Raw genomic sequence first — 23,505 nt, 5'->3', positions numbered from 1 at the left:
TTTATTTCAGGGTAGTTCCACCTGCGCTGTGTCTAACAGGGTGAACATTTGTGTGCAGCTGAAAGGCAAACCACGCTCCTGGCCTCTGCCAGCTGCAGTTCCCCCACACAGCTTGCTCTTCTGCTTCAGGATCTTGCACCTCTCAAAAGCCAAAGCTTCTTTCTGTGGGTGAAATCTGCCTCGAGCCAGCAGCAGTGGCCACCTCGAGCCCCCACTGCGTCGCCTCACCTTGCTCATCCCCAGGGTCCAAAGCCGCAGTCCCCAGGGATGTTCATGCTGCTGCTCTGTGGCCTGGCAGCATCAGGAGAGGTTGTGGTGAAGGTGTCCCCGAGGCTGCTGCAGGAGAGGTCACAGCAGGGAGGCACAAGGCCGATGGGAGCCCTGCACTAGCGGCCTGCCCCCTCTGGCAGCTGGGAAGCGTAGAGAGCCAGTGTGTGATGGAGGAACTGGTACTGCTCGCTCGTCTGGATCATCCCACCTCTGCAAGGGAAAGGCAGGGCCCACTGACACTTCACCAAACACAGAACCCCGTCCCCAGATCTCTCCTCCCACGGCACAAATATTCCCGCTTCACCCACCATGTCAAGATGCCTCTGAAACAGGCACCAGAGCAGCCCAAATAGAGGGGTTCAGAAGCATTGTTGGGCTATTCAAAATGAGATTAGCATGATTTGGCGGTAATTTTCACCTCTACTTCTTTAAAAGTGGTCAGGTGGAGTGTTTCTGGATTTAGTGGCTGAGCTGGAAGGGAGGAGCAGATGGCTGCGAGGTTCACAGCTCTCCTCTCCTCTCCTCTCCTCTCCTCTCCTCTCCTCTCCTCTCCTCTCCTCTCCTCTCCTCTCCTCTCCTCTCCTCTCCTCTCCTCTCCTCTCCTCTCCTCTCCTCTCTCTCCTCTCCTCTCCTCTCCTCTCCTCTCCTCTCCTCTCCTCTCCTCTCCACAACAGCTCTGACAGCAGAACCAGCCTGGCACTGGGAATTGTTTGCTATCCCCACACCTGCATCCCCCAGCCACCCCTCTGGCTTCCATCAGAAACATCCCCATGCCCCACGGGATGCCCATCCCCATGCCCCACGGGATGCCCATCCCCATGCCCCATGGGATGCCCATCCCCAGGTCTCTGCCCCAGCCCTCCCACAGCCCTGCTCTCAGGCTTGGCACCCAGCAGGACCCTCCGAGGAGCCACCAGCTGCATGTACCCACCTGTCTATGCGGAGACGGCACACAATTCCCAGGATATCCACCTCCCCCTTGTCCTGCAGCTGCTGACACCCGATCCTGGTGGCAATGAAGCAGCCGGTGCGGCCAATGCCTGCGCTGCAGGACAGACACAGCCGTGCTGAGCACCCGCAGCATCCCCGGCTTACAGTGCACCTTGCTGAGCTGGATGCACTCCTGGATTGCTTTGCTGTGATTTCTTCCTAGAAGGATGCTGGGGTCCTGGCCCCAGCTGCCAGACCAAGCTTCTCAGCCAGGCACTAAAAGGTGTGGGCTGGGGTCACTCTGCCGTGGCAAGGAGCTCTTGCTGTGTCACCCAGCCCGGCTGAGGCTGCTCTGGAAGCACAAAACCAGTCTGTGCTCATCCTTTGTGCAGTGCAGGGGGCTCTGCAGCCCCATGCCCTCCCAGCTGAGCTTTAACCCCAGCAGCAGCAGCAGTGGTTTGCACTCAGCCTGCAGCAGTGCATGCTGCATGTTCCATAGGGACAACGGGGTGCTCTGCTCCACTGTCCCCAGATTCACTCAGCAAGGAGAGAAGAGAGGCAGAGGCCAACTGCTGCAGGAGGGCTGTCCTGAAACATGGCTCCACAGCCAAGCCACAGGCCATGCTTGGTGGCACAGGGAGCAGGGATCACGGATTACAGAATGGGTCCGGTTCGAAGGGGCCAGCCATGGGCTCACCTGGCTCCATCTCCCTGCTCAAACAGGATCTTCCAGAGCTGGAGCTGTGTGTGTACAGTGGGGCTGGGTCCCAAATACAGACCCCTCCAGCTCCCACCCTGCTGCACCCAGGACATGCAGGATATGCACCACAGGAGCTGCTGATTGACAGCTCTGCTGTGGGGTGGCTGTGCTCTGGGATTTCTGCCCCGCAGTGGGACTCGTGCATGAGGACTGGGATTTTCCCCTCAGGCATTTGCAGGCTGACCCCGAGGAGAAGCACAGACAGGGCTCAGGTGAGGTGCAAGCTCTTACCTGCAGTGCACCACGATGGGCCCTGGGCTGGCTGCAGTGTGCAGAGCCTCCTCCACCTTGGACACCAGGTGCAGCAGGGGCTTGGCTGACTCGGGTGTTTGCTGGTCCGGCCAGCAGGGGAAGAGGATGTGTTTGACCTTGCGGCGTTCCTTTCCAAGCTTTTCCAGCACAGAACAAGGAGAAATGGGGATGTGAGAGCACTGGCCAAATGAAACGGGGAGTTCAGCTCAAGCAGATGCCAAGCAGCCCGTGCCCATCTCAGCCACTCTGCTCCTGAATCCCTCTTTGAGCCTCTGCCAGACATGAGAGACCCCAGACACAATGGATGTGTCCCATCCCAGAAGATGAGGACAGATACTGAGTGCTCCAATACTGTCACCAGAGTCCAGGCAAAGCAAGCAAGATCCTTTAGGCTGGTGTCAGCCCAGGTGACTACAGAGAGCCCCTGGGGCAGAGCCCAACGACACAGTGCAAAAACACTGGGCTGGTGGAGTGTAAAAACACTGGGCTGGTGGTGCTGCTCTGCCCAGCCGACCCCTTCTCCTCCCCTTCCCCTCCTCCTGACCCAACCCCAGGGCTGGGTCCTGCTCCCTCCCAGCCTCTCCAGGCAGGAGGGGCTCTGCAGACCCCTCCTCTGGAAGAGGCGCTCCTGAATATCACAAACCCTCCTCCTTCCTGTCACACGGCAGTGCCACCTCACTAGAGATCCCAGGGCTGTCAGGGGCACTGCTGGGCCCCAGTGTGCTCCTCTCTGACCCCAGGAAGAGGCTCAGACCCACCTGGATGGAGAGGTCCCGGACCACGTACTCCACAGACTCGTTCACCCCCTGCACGTGAATGGTGAAGGGGCCATAGGTGCCCTCCTTCTCGGGCCAGTAGTGGACACATTTCTGGAACACAAGGCAGGTTTGTGGCTGTGGAGATGCTCAAGGCACCCACTGGACATTTGAACTGTGCTTGAGTCAGTGCTCTTGGGAGGGGGCAGCACCTTGGGCGCAGCAGGGGAGCAGGGAAGGTGAATGCAGAGCGATACAGAGGGAAAGCAAAGAAGGGACAGATCCCTACCCCTGCATCTGCTGCCCTGCACCCTCTCCCATGCCCTGTCCTGGCTTTCAGGCCCCAGGGGTGCATATCCCTGCTCAGCCCAGGAAGCTTCCAGACACAGCAGGACCCAGGGCACAGAGAGGCTGTCAGCTGGGAGAGAAGGGAGCAAGGACATGGCCAGGAAAGGGAGTTTCCAGTTCTCAGATTGCCCCAGCAGGTGCTGTTGGCTCCGCTCCCAGAAGCAGAGGGCAGCAGTGCCCCTCTGGTCCCCCAGAACTCTCCCCTGGTCTGGGAGCTCTCAGCCAGGGGAACCAACCCTTGGGAGAGCTCTGGGGGCCAGAGGGGCACTGCTGCCCTCTGCTTCTGCCCCATCCCTGGGGGTTGCTCTAAACCCTTTATCCTATTACCCAGCAGGTAAAGCTTGCTCAGAGCACACAGCCATGTGAGGAGGAAAGCCTTTGCCAGACAGGGCCAAGGCTGCAGCCCTGGGCATCTCCTCCTCCGCTTGTGATGCATCAGGGAATGAAGTGGGTGCGCAGACCCCACATTTGGCCTCGCACAACCCCCCAGTCATCAGCACCCCGCTCCCCCTGTGCCCCTGGGTCAGTGGTACCTCCTTGCGCTCCTGGAGCTCGGTGATCATGACGATGAGAGGAGCCTCCTCCTGCCACACCATCTCCCAGAAGTCGGTGACGGTGTTGAGCATGGGTCCCTGCGTGGCAATGTACTCCCGGGGCCGCCCCGCGTAGCCCTGCCGAGCACACGGCCCGTCAGGGGACCCGGGGGGACCTTGAGGGCAGTGGGGGCTGGCCCAGGTCACTCCAGCCCTCACGATGCTTTTCTCTCCTCTACGGTTTAGAGCCTAAGCCACACATGCTGTTTCCTACTAAACCTGTCCTGAAAATACTTCTAAAGATCTGCTGAGGAAGCACCGGGCATCCTCCCCATCCCGCTGGTTCCATCATCCAGGAGCAAGTCCATGCAGCTGGCTTTGTACAGCCAAGCTCCTGCAAGCATCCCCAGGCTATCAGTGTGACAGCAGCCAGCATGATGGATGCCTTGGCGAGGCAAAGCTCACATAAGGAGCTGCACTCCACACTGTGGGCATTTCCACAAGGACAAGCAGGAATTGCTGTTTCGCAGCTGCACGTATCCTCTGTCTCCAGACACTTCTCCTAGTATAAAATTGCCAAAGTTTTTGAAAATCCAGGCCTTCCCAGCACTCTGGTAATGGTTTGGTGTCACATGAAGCTGCACTGGCGCAGCTAAGGGACAGGAATGTTTTCAGGAACATTTTGCAGAGCCCTATTTTAATGCCTCGAGATTATTCATTTTTCCTAAGGAAACATGATTTTCCATTCAGGAGACCTGGAGGTGTCAGCCCTGGGAATTCCACCTTCCCCCTCACCCATGCTCAAAAACATTTCATGGAACACCATCAGCAGGAAGAGCATCAGTCCCAGGTGGGGCTGATGTGATCAAACACCTGCAGAGCCCTCCCAGATTCCTGTGCCTCCCAGGCATGCCCAGGCAGGCTGGGTTGCCAATTTTCTGATGCACCCACAAATTCCTGCACCGCTACACCTTTGGAGAGGCAAGGGGAAGGAAGGGGTCAGGAAAGACCAGCTGCACACAGGGGTGTGTGGGCACAGGTGTGCATTGTCAGCCGTCAGGTGAGATGAGGGGATGCCACCACTCCCCGGGGTGCAGGGACAGAGTGCCAGTGTCACCTGATGTGCAGCTGCACGCTGCCAGGCTGCCTCGGGAAGACAAAGTTCCTCTGCTGCCCCTGGTCAAAGTGCCCTTGGACCTCTCAGCAGCTCTGGGCACAGTGCTCCTGTCTCAAAGGAGCTTTGACCCTCCCTGCCAGGCGCTGGTTGCTGCTGTCTCGGTGGATCTCAGCCACAGGCACCGTCAGAAAAGAAATGCTCCACCCCATACCCCCCCAGCACCTCCCAGGGGTTTGTCTGGCTCCCCAGACAGCACTTTTTGTGGGCTACTTTTCCAAGTCCTGCTTTTCTTCACTGCCAAGCACTCACAGCATCCACGGCCCCACCTCTGCTTCCCAGTGCCCTGGCCAGTCCCAAGGGAGGGATGCTGCAGTGGGATGAATTGCTCAGCAAGAAGCCTGCCCATCGGGCAAAGCTGGCACCTGGCTCACACACGATCCCATCCGGGGAGGGCACAGCCTGGAAGGGTTTGCACAGGGATGGATATCAAAACCAAATTGTCTAAGTAACACCCTAGGGTCTGGGGACTTCTCACTCTCTGGAAAGGAAACCCACTGGGTGCCAAAAATAAGCCACACCCCATCTTCATCAGCTCTCTTCCTGGGAAATTGCAACAAGCTCCCTGAGCAGAGAGGAAATCCCTGGATGTGTGAGGCTTGTGGATCTCTGAGCTGCCATAATCTGCTGACACTCCTTGCCTCCCTTGGCCTTGCCAGACAATGGGAGGAGATGGAGGAGCCACTGCAAGGGAACCTTTTGGGGTGCTCAATCTGCCCAGGAGCCGAGAGCAGCTCCCTCACGAGACTCTCCCACCAACAGGAACAGTGTGTCTGCCCCTTGCAGATGGAGCCACATCTCTCCAGCTCCAAAACGGGTGGCAAGCCAAGTCTGCTGCCCCAGGGCAGCCAGAGGAGAGCAGGTGACAGTGCCCCAGCATGTGTGACCCTGTGTGGCACCTGCAGCTCGTGCCTTGTGAACCCTGGGCTGCAGGCCCTGGCAGGACACTCACTGTGATGTAGTTGGCATTTATGTAGCTGTCCTCCTCCTGGCTCCCAGCCCTCCTGAGGCAGACCCGGCTCTCAGGATCTGAAAGATATCACAGGTGTTACCTGGCAGGACTGATCCTGCCCTTCCTCCCTGCCTCGACCTCAGGGGCTGGAGGCTGAGTCCTCCTGCTCCATGCCATGCTCAGAGATGTCTGCACCCTCCCTCAGGTTCTTATCCCACTTCAGCCCCCCTCCCCTGGCAGGGCACAGCCCAAACCTGCAGGTACCATAGTGAGCAGTGGGGTAACTGACCTGCAGTGATCCCCCAGGACATCCCCCCAGAACCTGCCTGAGCCCAGCTGAGTCCTTCCAGAGCATCCTCAGCCTTTGCACTCTCAGGACCAAGGCCCCATGAGTGCTGCACACCTGGGCAGGACACCCCAGGGAGCAGCTCCCCACGTACCCCCACCCCAGCACTGTGTGCACCCCCTGGAACACAGCACCCAGCTCCTGCAACACGGGCAGGAGGAGCAGGCATGGCAGGAACAGCAACAGCACCCAGGGGTGCCCACCCAGGGCCAGGGCTGCTCTGAGGCATCCCTTACCCACAGGCAAAGGGACACAATGGCACGTACTGGGGAGAATGGTCTTGTATCTGTCCTTGAAAGCACGTCCAGGGATTTCCAGCTCCTCTGGACTCACAAAGTTGGGTGGGATTTTCTGCAGGGGGAGAAAACAGCCATGAGGAAAAGCCCATTGCTGCCACTTGTGTCCTCTGGTGGTGGCAGACGTGGTTGCCCAAAAGGGCAGAGCTGACCCAGGGGCACCACCAGAGATGCCAGCTCCTGGCATGAGTCTGGTCTTTACTCCACTTGTGGTGGGACTCCTTCCAGAGAGGCAACCCTGGGAGAAGAGCATGGCATGGGAGGGCAGGACAGGCTTTTCCAGGGACCCCAACAGGACATTTGTGCACCAAGGAGCGGGTGGCACCTGGGCACCCCTCCCCTGTTTGCCCACACCACCTGCCCTCCCAGTGGGGCTGTGGGGCACAGCTGGGCTCAGAGCCTGATGTTCACCCCTGTCAGTCCCACCGCTGCCAGCCCCTGCCACCCCTCCTGTGAGGAAGGAGAGGGAATCATCGAACCGAAAACTCCTCCTGGAGCTGTGCCAGGCTCTGGGCGTGCTGCTGGAGCTCCTGTTTCCTCAGCACGTGGCTGGATGTCCTCAGAAACTTCATCGTGATGTCCCGTGGTGTGCAGACAGGCTGGATGGGCTCCACATTCCCTAGAGAGCTCATGTCCAGCACTAGCGATACATTGGAGCCCCTCCTGAAAGGCAAAGGGGTCCCTGGCTGACCTACAGCCACCCTGGGACAGGACAGCCCATCCCACCCTATCAGCAGTTAAAACCACGCCACACTGAGCAAAAGCCAGATGGAGACCCCAGTAGATGGGGAGATTGAGGAACAAGGAGCTAGATGATCATTTCGCCTTTTTGCTGGGAAGCCCCTGAAGGACAGTGTTGAGATTTGTCCTGGGCTGGGTAGGGGCCAGGGCTGCCTCCACGCTCAGGCCTGGCACCTGCACATGCTGGCAGGAAGGAATGTCAGGGGAGCCCTGGGGGTGAGCAGTGCCACGGGTACCCTGGCCAGGGCTGAGGCACACTCACCTCTCCTGGAGACGCACGTGCTTCTTGGCAGAGGGACTGGGCTTGTCCGGCTTGTCCATGTCCACTGCAGCTGCCCGGGCTGCCAGGCTGCCCCTATGAACTCTGGAGCACACCAAGCAGGCTTGGACCATGCTGCAGCAAGCACGGAGCCCTTGTCCTGAAGCACAGCAGGGGCACACGGGGAGCCCTCAGCTCCTGGGAGATCATGGAGCCATCAGAGGAAAAGCGGCTGGAAAAGAAAAGTCAGATCTGAGAGATAGCACAGGGCTGGGTGGAGCCCCCAAGGGATGGTCCCCAAGCAAGGGATGGGTTTTAAGTCCTCAGTTGTCCTGGGACCAGGACCCCCAGCCCCTGTGTCCAGGCAGATGGAGAGCTCCCAGCACATTCACCCTTGGGGATGCCTGCAGCACTGCAGCCCACAGAGGCACCACCGGGCATGGCACCAAGGGCCACCTGCTTCCCCCGAGGGGAGGACACCGACTTGTGGTGACAGGGCACGGGCTGGTTTGGGGGAGCCCCAGATGTCTCCACCTCCATGGAAGCACATGCCCTGTGTTTCCAGCCCTTCCCCATCACGTCCCCCTCTTTTGTCCTGGGGACATGGTGGGGAAGAGAGAGCTGGAACACCTGAGCACAGCAGCATTCCACAGGTGACATGAGGTGGCTGTAGCCATTGCACAGAGTCTGGCCATCTCCTGCTGCAGATAGACACAGACCAGGCATCCTCAATAGCCTCACGGCTCTGGCAAGGGAGGGATGGCCACAGGACAGCCTCCTCCATCCTGCAGGTCACAGCAACTGTCAAGAGGAAACGGCTTTATCTGGGTGGCTGAGCAAAAGGCAATGGGGCAGCCCAGCTGGGGAAGGTGCCAGACACCCTCCATCACCAGCAGTGGGTCAGCCCCTGGCAGGGCTGGGGAGATGCAGGTGATGCTGATTCACCTCTGGGCACAGCTCCTCACAGTGCAGACAGCACCCCGGGATCCTGAGCTTCCTTCTCATCCCCACCTCCCTCCATGAGGAGGAGACAGACCCACAGAGACGGGGAATGATGCAGAGTCAGAGCTCTTGGTGGGCAAAGAGTGGAATCCCAGGCAGCCCATCTGCTTACGGAGGTCTTGTGGAGAGCTGTGGTCCACAAGGTGGTTGGGAACACGGCCAGGGCAGGAGCTGCTCCCCGTGATTCCCAGCTGCCCAGTGGCATTTCTGGGAGTGGCAATCCCACCACCGCCACTCACACCATCCCCACGCCCCATGCAGGGTGTCCCGGTGTTCTCCATCCAAGCAGGACCAGAGCAGCACCAGGAGAGATCCTGAGCAGGGACAGCCCCGGCTCCCATCCCAGCAGCTGTGCGGCCAGGAAACACCTGGCAGATGCCCTGGCTAGCAGAGCGGCCCAGGCAAGCACCTCAGCTGCCAGCACCTGCAGGGAGAATGCTCAAACATCACCTGCCCAGCATCCCAGCCCCGCCTGGGGCTGCCCATCCGCACCATGCCCACCGCCCCGGGCACCAGGGCCCGGCGCTGCCCGGCGGGGTCTCCTGTTCGGCGGGCAGCGTGGCTGGGCTGGGGGCTGCCTACCTGCTGCCCTGTGGGCTGTCGGTCCCGGCTCAGGCCGCGCGCGTGTCGGGCTGACACCACGGTTTGAAAGTGTTCAGGAAGCTGCTTATCAAAGGAGCTGCTGCCTCCGCTGCTTCCTCTCCCTCCTTCTCCCCCACCCCGAGTGCCGCCCACGCACATACCGGCCACATCTCTGCAGCTCGGCTCTGCCGGGCCTCCTGCACACCCAGCCCTGCTCCCCGCACACCGACCTTCGTCCCGGCCTGGCCTCCCCCAAAAGCCCGGAGCGTCCCCACAGGCCCCTCCGATGGGCCTTGGTGGCCTCTGTGACAAGCCGCTGGTGCCGCCCAGGGGGCAAGAGCCAGCCAGGGCCGCTGGCAGGAGGCGTGAGGCGTGAGGCAGGGTGCTTTGCATGGTGCAGCGGTGCTGCTCGGGGGCACCGCAGCCCGCCTGCCCCACGGGACACCAGGATGAGTCCTCTCATGCCCGCTGTCCTGCCCGTGGCCTCTCTCCCAGACCCTGCCCCAGCTGTTCCCCATCCCGCTGTGCAGTGTGCCAGGGCCTCCCCGCCTCAGTGCCTGCCCGTGTGCAGGGTGCTCCTTGTGCCACCCCACCGTGCCCAGCCCTGTCCATGTGGGGACACCCCTCTGCACCCACGACCACCCCTGGGTACCTCAGGGTAAGATGGGTGGGCTCCCCCTCCCCAGCGGGGAAGAGCAGGGTGATATTTGGGGACAAAGGCCGTGGGGCCTGGCTCAAGTAGGCCAGGTCTGCCCTTGGGGCGCTGCACATCCTTCCTGATGCATCCCCACTGCTCTTCCTGTTTGCTCCTGCCCGGGCTCTGCACGCTTCCTTCCTCCTCAGCCCCCACCCCGCTGTGCTGCAGCAGCTCCTGCTGCACCCCAACAGCCACAGGGATCCCAAACACCTCTCCTGTGTCTGCCCCATGGGCTCCTCTGGCCAGAGCCACCCCAGCCCAGCTCCCTGAGGTGACTGTGCTGTCCCCAGGCTGTGCCAGCACTGCCTCGCTGGAGAGCTGTGTGTCACTGCACACCTGTGTGTTTGCAGGTGTGCCAGAACAACAGCTGCCCTGGCACACCCTGGGACACCCTGCCAGTGCCACCCTCTGCCCAGGGGCTAGGAGATCAGAGGGCCCAAGCTCCAGAGCAAAGGGCTGCGCTTGGCCAGCAGCAGAACAGCCTTATCCTGGAGAAAGGCCACCAGCACCCGTGTCTTACCGGCAGATCCTAGAGAGGATAGACTGAGGAGTTGCTCCCTGCCCTATGTGGGATGAAAGAACACATCTGTAAGGCCTAGAGGCAGCCCCACCACACACTGCCCTTCCTTCCCACCGGTCCCTGACGGAACTCAGGAATCCCTGGGATGACCCGCACTGCAGGACTTAACACGGTGTCTGCATAAACTTGGTCCCAGTAGGAACCAGAGTAAAAAAAACAGAGTTCTGTGCTGGAGTAACAGGCTGTCAGGCATGCAGAAGCTTCCTGAGGCTGGGACTGTATCTGCACTCCAAGTGTGGAGGGCACCCATCCCATCTGGGTGTCTTTGAGCTTAAGATGTTCCCAAGGATAGAGCCAAGATGCAAATCCCTGGAGCTGTTTTTCCTGCCTTTCCCAGAAGTCACCGGGAATACGTCAGTGACATCTGTGTGCCCACACTCCCTCCCCATCCCCCAGCTGCTGGGCACCTGTGACAGGGAGGATGGAGACAGCTGAACCCTCACAGACCTCATAGGATCCAGGGAACATCCACAAATCTGCCAGCACCCCAAAGGAGCAAAGCAATGGGGCTGTGACAGCTGGGCTGTCCAGGGTCCCTTGCTGGACCCAGGAGGCACCACAGGACATCCTGATCAGTGAGCAGGGGACCTGGGACAGCACGGGCCTTTGGGAGCTGGATTTTGGCTGGTTTTCCCCAAAAGGAAAGGGAACCTTTTACCAACACATGATTTTATGCAAGACACAAACTCCAGCTGCAAAAGAGGTATGGAACAAAAGGAGGCCAGGAGCTCCCTGTGTGCTGCACATTTCAGTGAACTATGGCACAGTGTGATTTAAGAGATTTGATGGGCTTTTCAAAGGATTTCAGCAGTAAGTCCCTTCTTCCTCCTGCCAGCTTCTGCCTTGGTCATGGAACATCCCTGGATGCTGCAGGAAAGACGCTGATGCACTTCCTTTGCAAAATGGCTTCTTTGGTTCCACTCGAATTCGGCCATGACAAAGGACCCCACTCAGGGTAGAAAGAGGAAGCTGAGATGCTGGGATGCAGTGTATCCTCTGAAGCATCGCACCACCAAGGTGCTCATGCTCAGGGATGTCCCCAGAAAAGCCTTGCAGCACTTTCCCTCTGCTGCTCACAGACCTCCGCGTGCTGCTGGCTTGGCTCTGCCAGTCACACACCTGCCTGTGCTGGCTGCAACTAAGCAGGACACCCAGGATATAGCCTCTGGAAACTACACCTGGCCCCCTTGGCCTTTTCCTTATGCAGAAAACTCCGCTGGAGTCTGTCCTGGCCATGGCAACTCATCCAGGATAGGAGGAACGCAGTAGGGATGTTGTGTAGGGATGTGCCATGGCCCAGGCTCCTAGGAGCAGAAAAGTTTGCGCTGCTGAGATGTCCTGACTCTTACAGACCTCCAATGGTGCGCAGCTGGACCCCAGTGGGCTCCCACCTGCCAGCGTGGCTGCTCTTCCCGCCGTCTGCCAAAGCACCAGCATGCTGAGGAGCTGCATTTGAAGGGAGAGCATGGGAGGGGACACAGACCTGTGGAGACCCACAGCACAAAAATGAAGGTGCTGGTGGAAAATGAGGCATGAGCTGGTAGAGATAGACTGGATGTGAGGGAGCAGATGGAGTCAGAACACAGTGCTTGACCCAGGGCATTCATTTTTCAGCTCTGTGCCACCTGGGCAGCGAGCTGTCCCCTTGTCTTGGGTTGCAATGCAAGAGGTCACCAAAAGTGTATATTCTATATCATCTGTTGAAAATGGCTGGGGAGGGGTTTTTTCTTTGTCTCTTCCAGGACCCATCCTCCCTGCAGGGATCTCTGCTGTTCATGGGCCATCCAGGCTCGCTGCATGGCTGATACAATTCCATCATCCACTGGGAGATGCTCCACCCAGGGGAGGAGCCCAGCATTCCCACCTGGATAAAACCTGGGACTCAGAACACCAGCACAGCCTGTGTGCACGGGATTGCCAGAGGAAGATCAGACCCATCTCACCACCACTGGACCTTCAGAGGAAATCTACACCCTTCTACAGGATCATTGCTTTCAGAACCACATCTGTCACTGCAGGAGGACTTGGCTGGACTGCTCCCAACACCCTGAGCAACAGGGTGTCAGGCTGTGTTCTGACTCTGTCAGTGGTTTTTTGGTTGGTTTTTTGTTTGTTTGTTTGTTTGTTTGTTTGTTTGTGGTTTTTTTTGTGGTTTTTTGTTGTTGTTGTTGTTGTTGTTGTTGTTGTTGTTGTTGTTGTGGGTTTTTTTGTTTGTTTGGGGGTTTTTTTGTTCATTTTTGGTTGTTTTTTTTTTTTTTTGCAGTACTACATTTTTGTATTTTTAATATTCTTAATAAAGAACGGTTATTCTTATTCCCATATCTTTGCCTGAAAGCCCCTTAATTTCAAAATTGTAATAATTCAGAGGAGAGGGTCGATTTACATTCTCCATTCCAAGGGAAGCTCTGGCTTTCCCTGGCAGACACCTGTCTAAGACACCCTGTACCTTGTTGCACCCAGCTGTGTCTGCTGCCCTCCTGGGACTGACCCCCACCCCCCTGCCTGCCCTCTGGGGTGCATGGAGGATGCACACCCACACGTGCCAAGCAGATGTCCCTGGTCACTCATCAGTGCCCATCCGTGTTGCTGTGCAGAGAACTCGAGCAGGGGAGTCCAGACTTCCTCTCTCCCTCCCTCCTCCCTGCCTTCCTCTTCCTGAATACACCTTTGGGCACTTCACTCCTGGCCACCTCTGAGCCCTGCTTGGAACATGCTGCTGCCAGCTGGTTCCTCCTGAGGGACCCTGGCTGGGTTTGCAGAGGGGTGCAGTGGGGAGCAAAGAGCTGGGAGATGCTCTGGCTGGGGACCGTGCCTTTTGTGTGCAGCCGTGCTTGTCCCATGTCACATCACCAGCTCTGCACCAGCTGCACCAGGCTGGCCTGGGGAGCAGAGCTGCTGGATCCTACGAGCTGGGACTGCTGGGGCCAGGGCAGACCTGGCTTTGAGGGGAGATGGTGTCCAGTCTGGGGGCAGATCCCAACCCAGGGTCAGTTTGATGTAAGGACAGGAGCAGGACACCAGGACAGCCACTGCAATCTGGTGTGATTGAAGAGGAACCTCACGGTTTCCACGGTCAAAACCCAGGAGGGGATGGGAGGAAGCAGCACTGAAGGAAATGGCTCCAGGCAGGTCACCGCTGTGCCCCTCACCATCCTGCCTCCCTCCCCTGGTGGGGAAGGACTGGTGAGGTCCCAGAACAGGAACATCCCTTGTCCTCCAGCATTCCTTTCTGCTCTGACCTTGGTGGCAGTGGGGTGTCAGGGATGGTGATGGTGCCCAGAGTGGTGCTGGCAGGGTTGGTGATGGAGGGAAGAGTCACAGCTGTTCCCACACCAGCCATTCACCCTGGCCCAACCAGGGACGTGCCAGACATGGGATCCCCTGTGTCCTCTGTCCGTGAAATCGGTGCATTAGGATTATCTGTTGGGATGTAAGAACTAGAGAGGTCTGTGACAGAGTCTCAGTGGCCTTGAAGGGTCCTTATAGGTGTGGCTTTACTTTCAGCAAGATAGGAGCTCCCTGTGGAATTGGTGCTCTGGGGAGGAAGATCTGGATTTATCCCTCACTGGTACTTGTTTGTTCACTTGCATTTTAAAACTCCACTTCTGTGGGGTCATCTTGCACCTCTGGCCATGTTACCCTTGTGCAAAGAGCACCTTCTCCAGACTGGGACCCGTTTTCCCACTAACGACCAGACAATCCTTACGCCCATTTCTGCCCCCCAGCCTCCTGAGCATGGGCTTCCTCCCTGCCCTGATGCACACCCCAGCACCTCTCCTCACCCCCTCCACACAGCGCTGTAGCCCCCAAGTCACCTCAGCCTGGGCAGGCACTGAGCTGGCACCCAAAGCACAGATGCTGCCCAATAGTTTCACTCCCCAGGATTGCCTACCACACCACGGCTTAGTCCCATCAGGCCCCGTCACCTCTGGGTCCGGCACTCAGGAAGGGATGGTTCTGCTTCCGTTGGCACCACTGGGAGTCAGGATGTCCTGCAGGCTTTTGGAAATTAGCCCATCTCCTCCACTGCCTAAACATCGCTCGCAGGCTTGAAGGTGAAGCGGCTGCCCGGGGACTGAGCAGCCTCGCAGCGAACTGGCCGATCGGCTGCCGGCAGGGCGGAGGAGGACGGAGCAGTCATGCCGAGCATCCCGCAGAGCCGGCCGAGGGGACAGCCAGCGACCCCTCGGCACCTTACCTGGGGGGTCCGCGCCCCCCGCCCGCCGGCCTGGGCACAGCCGGCCCCCGGCAGCCGAGGGAAGCGGCTCCGCAGATTGCTTCTCCGGAGAACAGCGTCTCGCTGTTCCAGCGTCCTCCACGGGAGCGCGTTCCCAAGGACAGCCGCGGCAGGAGCATCCTCCTGGCAGGGCTGCGGGAGCTCAGAGCCCGCAGCGCAGCGCTGCCTGCCAGCCCGGGCCCTCGGGCATCCCACCGCGATGGAGCCGATCCTGGGCAGAGAGACGGAGGCAGCGGATGTGTGACCTTCCTCCCGTGGCCGGGGACGGTCTGTGCAGAGTTTGCTCCTGCTGCTGCCTGGCTTGAGCTGGGAACAATTAAGCAATTGCTGGTTCGTCTTGCCAAGGCATTGCCGCTGATCCTGCCAGCCGCTGTGCTTCTGCCCTCTCCTCAAGGAGAACCAGAAGAAGAGTTTAGGACCTGGATTTCCTGCTTAACTGCTGGATTGTTTTCTTTGAATCACTTGGTTTGTTCAGCCTAGAGAAGAGGAGACTGAGAGGAGACCTCTTGAACTCTTTGACATCCTCATGAGGGGCAGCTCCGGTCCCTGCTCTCTGTGACCAGTTACAGAACTAGAGGAAACAGCTGGATCTGTGTCAGAGGAGGTTTAAATTATAAAAGGAAAAAGTTTTTCACCCAAAGCGTGGTTGAGCGCTGGAGCGGGCTCCCCTGGGACGTGGTCACAGCTCCAAACCTGTCTGAGCTCAAGGAGCATGTGAACAAAGCTCTCAGGCACAGGGTGGGATTGTTGGGGTGTCTGTGCAGGGCCAGGGGTTGGACTTGATAACCCTGATGGATGCTTTCCAACTCAGCACATTCTATGGTTCTATGACTGCTGGATAAAACCATGTTTGGTTTCTGGAATTAGATACTCTCCTGTATCTCCTGCAAACTGCACTTTCCTCCAAATTTGCCAACAGAAAAGCAGAGCTGGTGAACCACCAGCACCACTGGGCTGGGCTAACACTGATGGAGAGCTGGTTGCTGTGGACTAAAAAGGTGCCATGGCACAGGAACCGTTCCCCTAGGAATGATGATCTTCCATAGTGAAAGTGCTTTATATCAGCTTGGTTTGTTCTCCTTATTGTGGGAAGAAGCTCCCCCTGTTCATTTCACAGTAGAGTAATCACATGGAGGACTGTTCCTAAGCCAGGTGTACAGAATCAGGAAATGACAGAAATATTAAGGTTGAAAAATCCCTCTAAGATCATTAAGTCCAACCATTGACCAACCCCTGCCTTGTTCACCACTAAATCGTGTCCCCAGGGGATGAGGGTAAAGGGGATCTAAGCCAACACATGAGACCAGACCTCCAAGGGGCCGAGACTTTGACACTCTAGCCAACAAATTCCAGTGGAGAAGCCACAGAGGGACAGCAAGAGCCACAGAATGATTTGGTTACCAGGACAGTCTGCTGAGGACGCAGCCCCAGCACCTGTGGCAGCACTTTTCTCATCCATGTGTCACTCAGGCTTGTCCTGTGCTTCCCTGGATGCCTCCAAGACAGCTGTGCTTTTAGAAATGCTGGGAAATGCTGTGTGCTTCAGTTTCCCTTGGGGAATGAGCCTTGCTTGGACACCTGTGGGTTGGCCAGGAGGCACACACAGATCCTCTCAAGAGGTTCCAGACCACAGAATTGCCTGCAAAACCCTGCGAGCTCTGTGGGCAGGGAGAAGTCTCCTAGGAACAGGATATCCCCCAGCTCCCTTCTGTCCTCACAGCACACAGGGCAAAACAGGTCTCAGTGAAAAAGGCACAAAAAGGCCTGAAACCCCTGAAGACTCATCTTGTTATTCCTATCCTGGGTCCCTTGGCATGCTGCAGCAGCGGGGATCTCAGCAGCCCTGCTGGGTTTGCCCAGCACAGCCCTGCTGCCCCGGTCCCTGGGCTGCTCCCTCGAGGGGACACTGAGCCCGGTGACCTCTCGCCGGGTGCAGGGGCCATTATCAGTAACAGGAAATGAGCTGGGCAGGAGGGGCACGAGACAGAGACCCAGAAAGAAAGGAAGTGGTTAGAAAGCCGTCACTTCCATTTCTGCTGCAGCAGATCCTGCGCCCACGCACCGCCGGGCGCGGGGGAACGGTGCTGCCCTGCCACAGGCTGAGCTGCTCTGGGATCACCAGGGAGTGTTTATGATGAAGGCACAGCTCCTCTTCTAGCCTTTGATAAGAGCTAGAAAGGTGGTTAAAATAGCCCCCACTCAGCCTATGTCCAGTGCAGGAATAAGTGTGGTGAGTCCAGCCGATGGCAAGTGAGTCCCTGCTCGGGGGTTAAGTTCCTTACCCTTGCCAAAGACAGACTGCACGTGAGGCTGCTGATCCTACCCAGCACAGGATGGATCTGTGGATGCAGCTGTCTGGGGCCAAAGGGTCAGGGAGGATGTGCCAGCAACTTATATTTTAGGAAAAATATCTTCACTGAAAGGGTGAAGCTGGCACAAGCTGCCCAGGGTGGAGACAAAGGCATGTCAATGTGGCACTTGGGGACATGGCTCAGTGTGAACATGGCAGTGCTGGGGCAGTGGTTGAACTTGATGATCTTAGAAGGCTTTTCCAGCCTGAACAATTCTATGATGGTTCTTGCATGGCAAGGGGCAGAGCCCCTGACAGCCAGGACAGGTGCCATCTCTCCAGCCGGAGGAGACTGGCTGTGGATAAGCAGAGGCAGCCAGAGGGCAGCAAGGCAGAGATGATGGATCTGCCCAGTGCTGCTCCTCCAGCTCCTAGCCATAGAATGTGGGCCTGTCTGCTTCTGAAAGCTGCTCTGGATGGTGCTTTCTGGCCTCAGAAATTCCGGAAGTTGTTGTGTTGGGCCATGCATGCTCCTCCTGTGAGTCCTCTGAGTCCTCTTGGTCTTGCTGCAACTCTGTGGCTGTAGGTGTGAGCCACGGGAGCTTGCAGCACATGGGGTCTGCTTTGTCCCAGTTCCAGGCATCAGAAATATCCCTGTCTGCTCACAGTGGGGAAGCTGTGGTGTTTGGAGCCACAGATGCCCCAGATCTGGAAAAAAAGCAAAGAAACTGTCAGCTTTTTAGTTTCTTTTCTTCTGCTGTTGTGGCTGAGAGGGGTCCCTAACTGCTCTGGGGCTGGGAACACCTTTCCTGCCAGCAAGTGCAAGGATGGAGCCATGGAACTTTCAGCACTGGAGGAGAAATAGAGGCAGCAACTGGTGTCACCAGAGCCCCAGATGCAGCAGAAACGTTTGGCTTCTTGCCCGTGAGAGCTGTCCTTGCCAGACAGCAGCTGTCCCACCCCCAGGGCTGCTGAACACCCTGCCCTGCTCCTGCCAGCACCAGGGTGGCACCAGGGTGGTGACCCTGGGTAAAGCACTGGGCCTCCCGCCCACAGGGACCACAGCAGATCACAGATCACTGTGCAGCGTCTCAGCTGCTGGTCCACCATCCTTTACCCCACACCTCACCTCTGGCTTTTGAGGAGCATTTTGGGGCAGAGTGGGTTCCTCTGTAATGCCGAGCCTACCTGTGGTGCTGGGGTCCGGGTCTGTGATAGCAGGACAGGGCAGGAGGGATCTGTGCTGCTGGTGAGTGGGGGAAAGGATGGAGAAGCAGCAGCTGAACCCTCCCAGGGCTGCAGAGAAGAGTGCAGAGAAGGGCACAAAGGACACCCCTGCCCTGCCCTGCTCTGCCAGCTCGGCATCATAACACTGTGGCAGATCACATCCAACTTGGACACTACTCCTGCCAGGGACATCTCCAGCTCCTGCCACAGCCCCTTGGGCAGCTCTGCCTGCCCTTCTCCTGTGGGCCTCCTGAGCCTGTCCCCAGAAGCACTAGTGAGGACACCTGAGTGAGCTTTGGGGTCACTCAGCTTTGGGGAGCTGGAGTCCAGCTGGAGGCCCCACAGAGCCCTGGTGCAGTGTCCTGGGCAGGAGATGTTGTGTGTGGGGCTGTACCCTGCAGAGCTGCCTGGCTCTGGGGCTCTGACAGGACCATGGCTGCCTCTTGCTCCATCCCTGCAAGGGGCTGTTTCACGTTTTTGTCATGGTCAGGGATCACTGAGCATGTAAGGATCCAGGACTGGACCCTGAGGAGGTCCAGATGGATCCAATCTTCCAGGAGGAGCCAGGAGAAATTCAAGCAAACCCTCCCTGTATGTCAACGTCCTCTTCAACAATGTCTGTTGCCTCTTCCCCAGGGATCAGGCAGGCCCCAGGGGCTGACACAGCGCAGACTCTGCCACGGCCCCTCTTAATAATGTGCAGTAAAGGAGGGGAAAGGTATGTTTGTCAACAGAGAAAACATCTGTGTGTTTCCCTGGAGACCTGCTGGGACGGTCCCACCAGCGTTGGTGCCCTGCAGCGCAGAGGGGAGTCTGACAGGCAGGGAGGAAGCAGGAGAGCTGGGCAGAGGGTTTTGGGCTGGAGCAGAGGAGCGGCTGCAGGAGCTGGGTGGGCACCACGAGGCAGGGTGACCTTACCTGTGTGCACCCCTGCAGACGGGCTCGGGGGGAGCAGGGATGGCCCTCAGGCTGGAATGTTGGAACCCTGGAGGCTTGAGAATTTCGGGCTTTCTGTGCTGGGAGGCGCTGGCCCTCGGGCGAGCACTGATTTGGCCTGGGGCCGTGGAGCGGGATTCCAGGGTTGGGTGATGGCACTGGGATTGTGGGTGTGGGGTTTGAGTGGAATTGTGTGGTGCCGCAGGGTGGAAGGCTTGGAGTTTGGGATTTTGGTGTATAGTGGTGTATGTGGAGCAGGATGGGGGATTTGGGGTGTTGGCTGGGTTCTTCCTCTTTTGCCGCCTTCTTCATGGTTTTGGGTGTTTTTTTCTGGTTGGGTAGGGGGGGCATGTTGCAGACCTCATGGGTTATTGGGTTAAAAGTATAACTAATATAGGTAGGTGTCATCTCGTTATTGGATAATTAATGCTTAAAAGACCGTGGAAAGAGTTAGAGAGAGAGCCATTTTCTGGAACTCACAACTCACAAGTCTGTGTTATAGATAAGAATTAATAAACAACTAAGTCCAAACATGAGAAAACTGCATCTCCCGTGCTTTAATCCCAGCTCTAACAGAGGAAAAGAAGATAAAAAAACCTCACTGGAACACCACTGAAACTGCACAGGACTCGGCTCAGCACCCTACACACAGTCAGGGTGCATGGCCTGGGCTGGAGCAGGATCGGGAAAGATGAAGAAAACAGGGATGTGCCACGGGGTGCCCTGCCCTAGTCTCTGCCTTCAGCAGCACCCTGCAGATCTGCAGCACGGAGCTGTTCCTGCTCCCCACAGCACCAGCCAGAGTGCACTGAGCCAGGAATGTGTGTTTCCTTGGGCAGCCCGGGGAGCTGCCGGCCATGCCGTGATTGTCAGGCCATGGGAGCTGTCCCTAAAATCACCAGCCAGGCTGCGAACACAAGCAGTGTCCTTGGCTTGGGTGCAACCACACACCCAGGGGTGCTTCTGGCCCAGAGGGGAAGGAACAGAGCTGTCTCCTTGTCTTGGTTTGAAATACAGGTGTCTGCCAAGGAAGGCGGGAACTCCCCTGGAATGGACAATATGGACCCCGTTCCCTCCGAATTATTGTAACTTTGAAAGTACAGGGCTTTGGGGCAAAGAGGTGGGAAAGGAACGACAGTTCTTTACTAGTATGTGTAAAGAGATGAAAATCACACCAGCAGCAAGAACAAACAGAACCACAGACCCAGGGACACAGAACCAGGAACCCAGTGACCCAGAAATACAGACCCGGGGACAGCCAGAACTACAGACCCAATGACCCAGAACCACTGACCCAGTACCACAGACCCAGCAATCCAGTACCACAGCCTCGGTGACCCAGTACCACTGACCTGGTACCACTATCCCGGTACCATTATCCCAGTATCGCTATCCCGGTACCACAGTCCCGGTACCGTTATCCCAATACCGCTATCCCAGTACCACAGTCCCAGTACCGCTATCCCGGTACCACTATCCCGGTACCGTTATCCAAGTACCGTTATCCCGGTACCGTTATCCCGGTACCATTATCCCAGTACCACTATCCCGGTACCGTTATCCTGGTACCGTTATCCCGGTACCACAGTCTCAGTACTGCTATCCCGGTACCGCTATCCCGATCCCGTTATCCCGGTACCGCTATCCCGGTACCGCTATCCTGATCCCGTTATCCCGGTACCGCTATCCCGGTCCCGTTATCCCGGTCCCGTTATCCCGATCCCGTTATCCCGGTACCATTATCCCGGTACCGTTATCCCGATCCCGTTATCCCGGTACCGTTATCCCGGTACCATTATCCCGGTCCCGTTATCCCGGTCCCGTTATCCCGGTCCCGTTATCCCGATCCCGTTATCCCGATCCCGTTATCCCGGTCCCGTTATCCTGATCCCGTTATCCCGATCCCGTTATCCCACTACCATTATCCCGATCCCGTTATCCCGATCCCATTATCCCGGTACCGTTATCCCGATCCCGTTATCCCAGTACCATTATCCCAGTACCATTATCCCGGTACCGCTATCCCGATCCCGTTATCCCGGTACCGTTATCTCGGTCCCGTTATCCCGATCCCGTTATCCCGGTACCGTTATCCCGATCCCGTTATCCCGATCCCGTTATCCCGATCCTGTTATCCCAGTACCGCTATCCCGATCCCGTTATCCCGATCCCGTTATCCCGGTACCGTTATCCCGATCCCGTTATCCCGGTCCCGTTATCCCGATCCCGTTATCCCGATCCCGTTATCCCGATCCCGTTATCCCGGTACCGCTATCCCGATCCCGTTATCCCGATCCCGTTATCCCGATCCCGTTATCCCGATCCCGCTATCCCGGTCCCGTTATCCCGATCCCGTTATCCCGGTACCGCTATCCCGATCCCGTTATCCCGATCCCGTTATCCCGGTACCGTTATCCCGATCCCGTTATCCCGATCCCGTTATCCCGGTACCGCTATCTCGGTCCCGGCCCCCCCGGTCTCCTTTCTCCCGGCCGCCCTTTCCCGCTCGCTGCAGTTCCGGTCACGGCCGCCAGGGGCGCTGGTGGCTCCCGGCCGGGCCGGGCGGGTGCGATGGTTTCCCGCGCCGGCAGGGGGCGCTGTGGCCGCGTCTCCCTCAGGCGGCGATGGCGGCGGGGATGGATGGCGGCAGAAGGGGATGGCGGCGGAGGGGGATTCCTTTACAGAGCCTGGGGCAGCGGTGCCCCTCCGGATGGAGAGAGGGGCTGTGGCAGGAACCTTGGAGCAGCGGATGGAAGGGCAGAGGCGGGCACACCCGGGGTGGCAAACAAAATGAAACATAAACTCCGCAGCCATAGCAGAGCCCCGGGGTGTCCCGGCAGGGCAGGCAGGGGATGCTGGGTTAGAGTGTAAAGAAAAAACCCATAGCAATGGCAGAAATCAGCGGGGCTGGGCTGGGTGGGCCGGGAGATGCACCCTCCGGGCATGGGTCACGTCCTGGGTTTTTCCCCTGAGGCACCCCAGGAGATGGTGAGAGCCCTCTTCCAGTGAGGTCGGCTGTTTATAAGCTCCCCGTTCAACTGCTGTTCTTAGCAAAGGCTCACCCACAGTAAGGAAGAAGCTGAGATGAAAGCTAATGTCTTTACAAAAATTCGATGGGTGAAGGGATGGGTGCTAACGCCTTTGAAATGGGTCTTAATGTTTCTACTAACTTTGGGCAGCAGGTTTGTTGCAGAGCCCAGACAGCCCGAGTGTCTGCACAAGCGTGAACTTTAGGGTAAAATAACAGCTTCAAGGAGGGACATGTGGTAAGCGTTTCGGGAAGGCTGAACCTCCCTGGTACCTCAGCGAATGGGGAAAGAAGAGGGCCAGGGAGTTTAGGATAAAGGGAGGCTGCACCCTCCAAAACTTGGAGAGATAAAACGCCGTGGGTGTGCGCCCCAGTGGACTCTCTCCCTTTATTTGAATAAAGTTGCAAGACTCCTCTGTCTCCTTTTTGAATGTAAACCTCTGACATTTCTGGATTTTCCCGACAAAGTACTGAGCTTGACTCTGTGGTGGCAGTGAATTCTCCCTGCAGTAGCAGCAACTCGAGCATTCCCCTCGGACCCGAGAGCGAGAGAGAGGGCAAGGAGCTGAGGCCATCCCCTCACTTCCCAGCCAAAATCTCGGGGATCTTTGTCCTTCCCAAGAGACAACCCCTCAGCTAAGACGGTAGCCAGCTGCACCCTTTCCCCTACCTTGGCCACTTCTTTTGTCTCCGTGAAGTACTGGTTGTTATCATCTCTTAGGCAACAGATGGGACAAAATTCCCTAAGGAAAAAAAAAAAAAAAAGGAAAATCCTAACCTCCAGCACTCCTGCTACAGGTCTCAAGGTCGCAGCCAATCTTTTGCAACCTCTTCCTCTGCCAGATGTCAAGCAGCAGAACTTGCCTCCCGGACAGGGATCTGCTCCGGGACCAGACTCTGTGCAGGCAAGTCCTCTGCCCCAGAGGTGCTGGAAGAGCTCCTTAGAAAACAGGAAACCACTCAACCAGAAGAGGCAGTGAAACATTCCCTTATTCTGCGATGTTTGTTGTTTTAGGCTCTCCCAGCCAAGTGGCTCAAGCTGAACTGCAGCACGGCTGATCCCTCTGAGCCTCGGCCGCTCCTCCAGGCCTTGCAGCAAACCCAGCCTAACCCAACCCAGCCACCACCCAGGAGAGATGCAGGACAGCGTGGCTGTGCAGCCCAGATGCCAAACACGCTGCTAATGAGAGCCCAGGAGGGGATGAGGCTCAGAAAAGCTTGATGCATCACTGTTACCAGTCTGCTCTCCCTCCCCTCCAGCAGCAGAGCATCTCTGCTTCCTGCTGTGTGGATGGTAAACTGAGGGAAGG

At 57.7% G+C, this 23,505-nt stretch overlaps 1 protein-coding gene across 5 annotated transcripts; it reads right to left on the bottom strand.

The window, feature by feature from the left end:
- On the bottom strand, window positions 1–14,857 carry PTPN7 (protein tyrosine phosphatase non-receptor type 7). 5 transcript variants are annotated; one of them, XM_040085539.2, is made up of 11 exons: window positions 14,404–14,857; window positions 10,418–10,460; window positions 7,620–7,848; window positions 7,096–7,279; window positions 6,587–6,671; window positions 5,975–6,051; window positions 3,849–3,986; window positions 2,971–3,081; window positions 2,192–2,349; window positions 1,202–1,315; window positions 1–480 (listed from the first exon to the last, which is right to left on the bottom strand). In XM_040085539.2, the coding sequence occupies exons 3-11, from the start codon at window positions 7,748–7,750 to the stop codon at window positions 387–389; spliced, it is 1,092 nt and encodes a 363-aa protein (XP_039941473.1). In that variant the 5' UTR covers window positions 7,751–7,848; window positions 10,418–10,460; window positions 14,404–14,857; the 3' UTR covers window positions 1–386. The 5 variants fall into 5 exon arrangements, with proteins under 5 accessions (XP_039941473.1, XP_039941472.1, XP_039941470.1 ...); XM_040085538.2 differs by lacking the exon at window positions 10,418–10,460 and having other exon boundaries at window positions 14,370–14,857; XM_040085536.2 differs by lacking the exon at window positions 10,418–10,460.
- Window positions 14,858–23,505: the final 8,648 nt, after the last annotated feature.

The sequence above is a fragment of the Hirundo rustica genome, chromosome 24 (assembly GCF_015227805.2).
Source record: "Hirundo rustica isolate bHirRus1 chromosome 24, bHirRus1.pri.v3, whole genome shotgun sequence".
Taxonomy (NCBI): domain Eukaryota; kingdom Metazoa; phylum Chordata; class Aves; order Passeriformes; family Hirundinidae; genus Hirundo; species Hirundo rustica.
The sequence above is the reverse complement of the archived record's forward strand: the minus strand, read 5'-3'. Positions and strand labels throughout refer to the sequence as shown.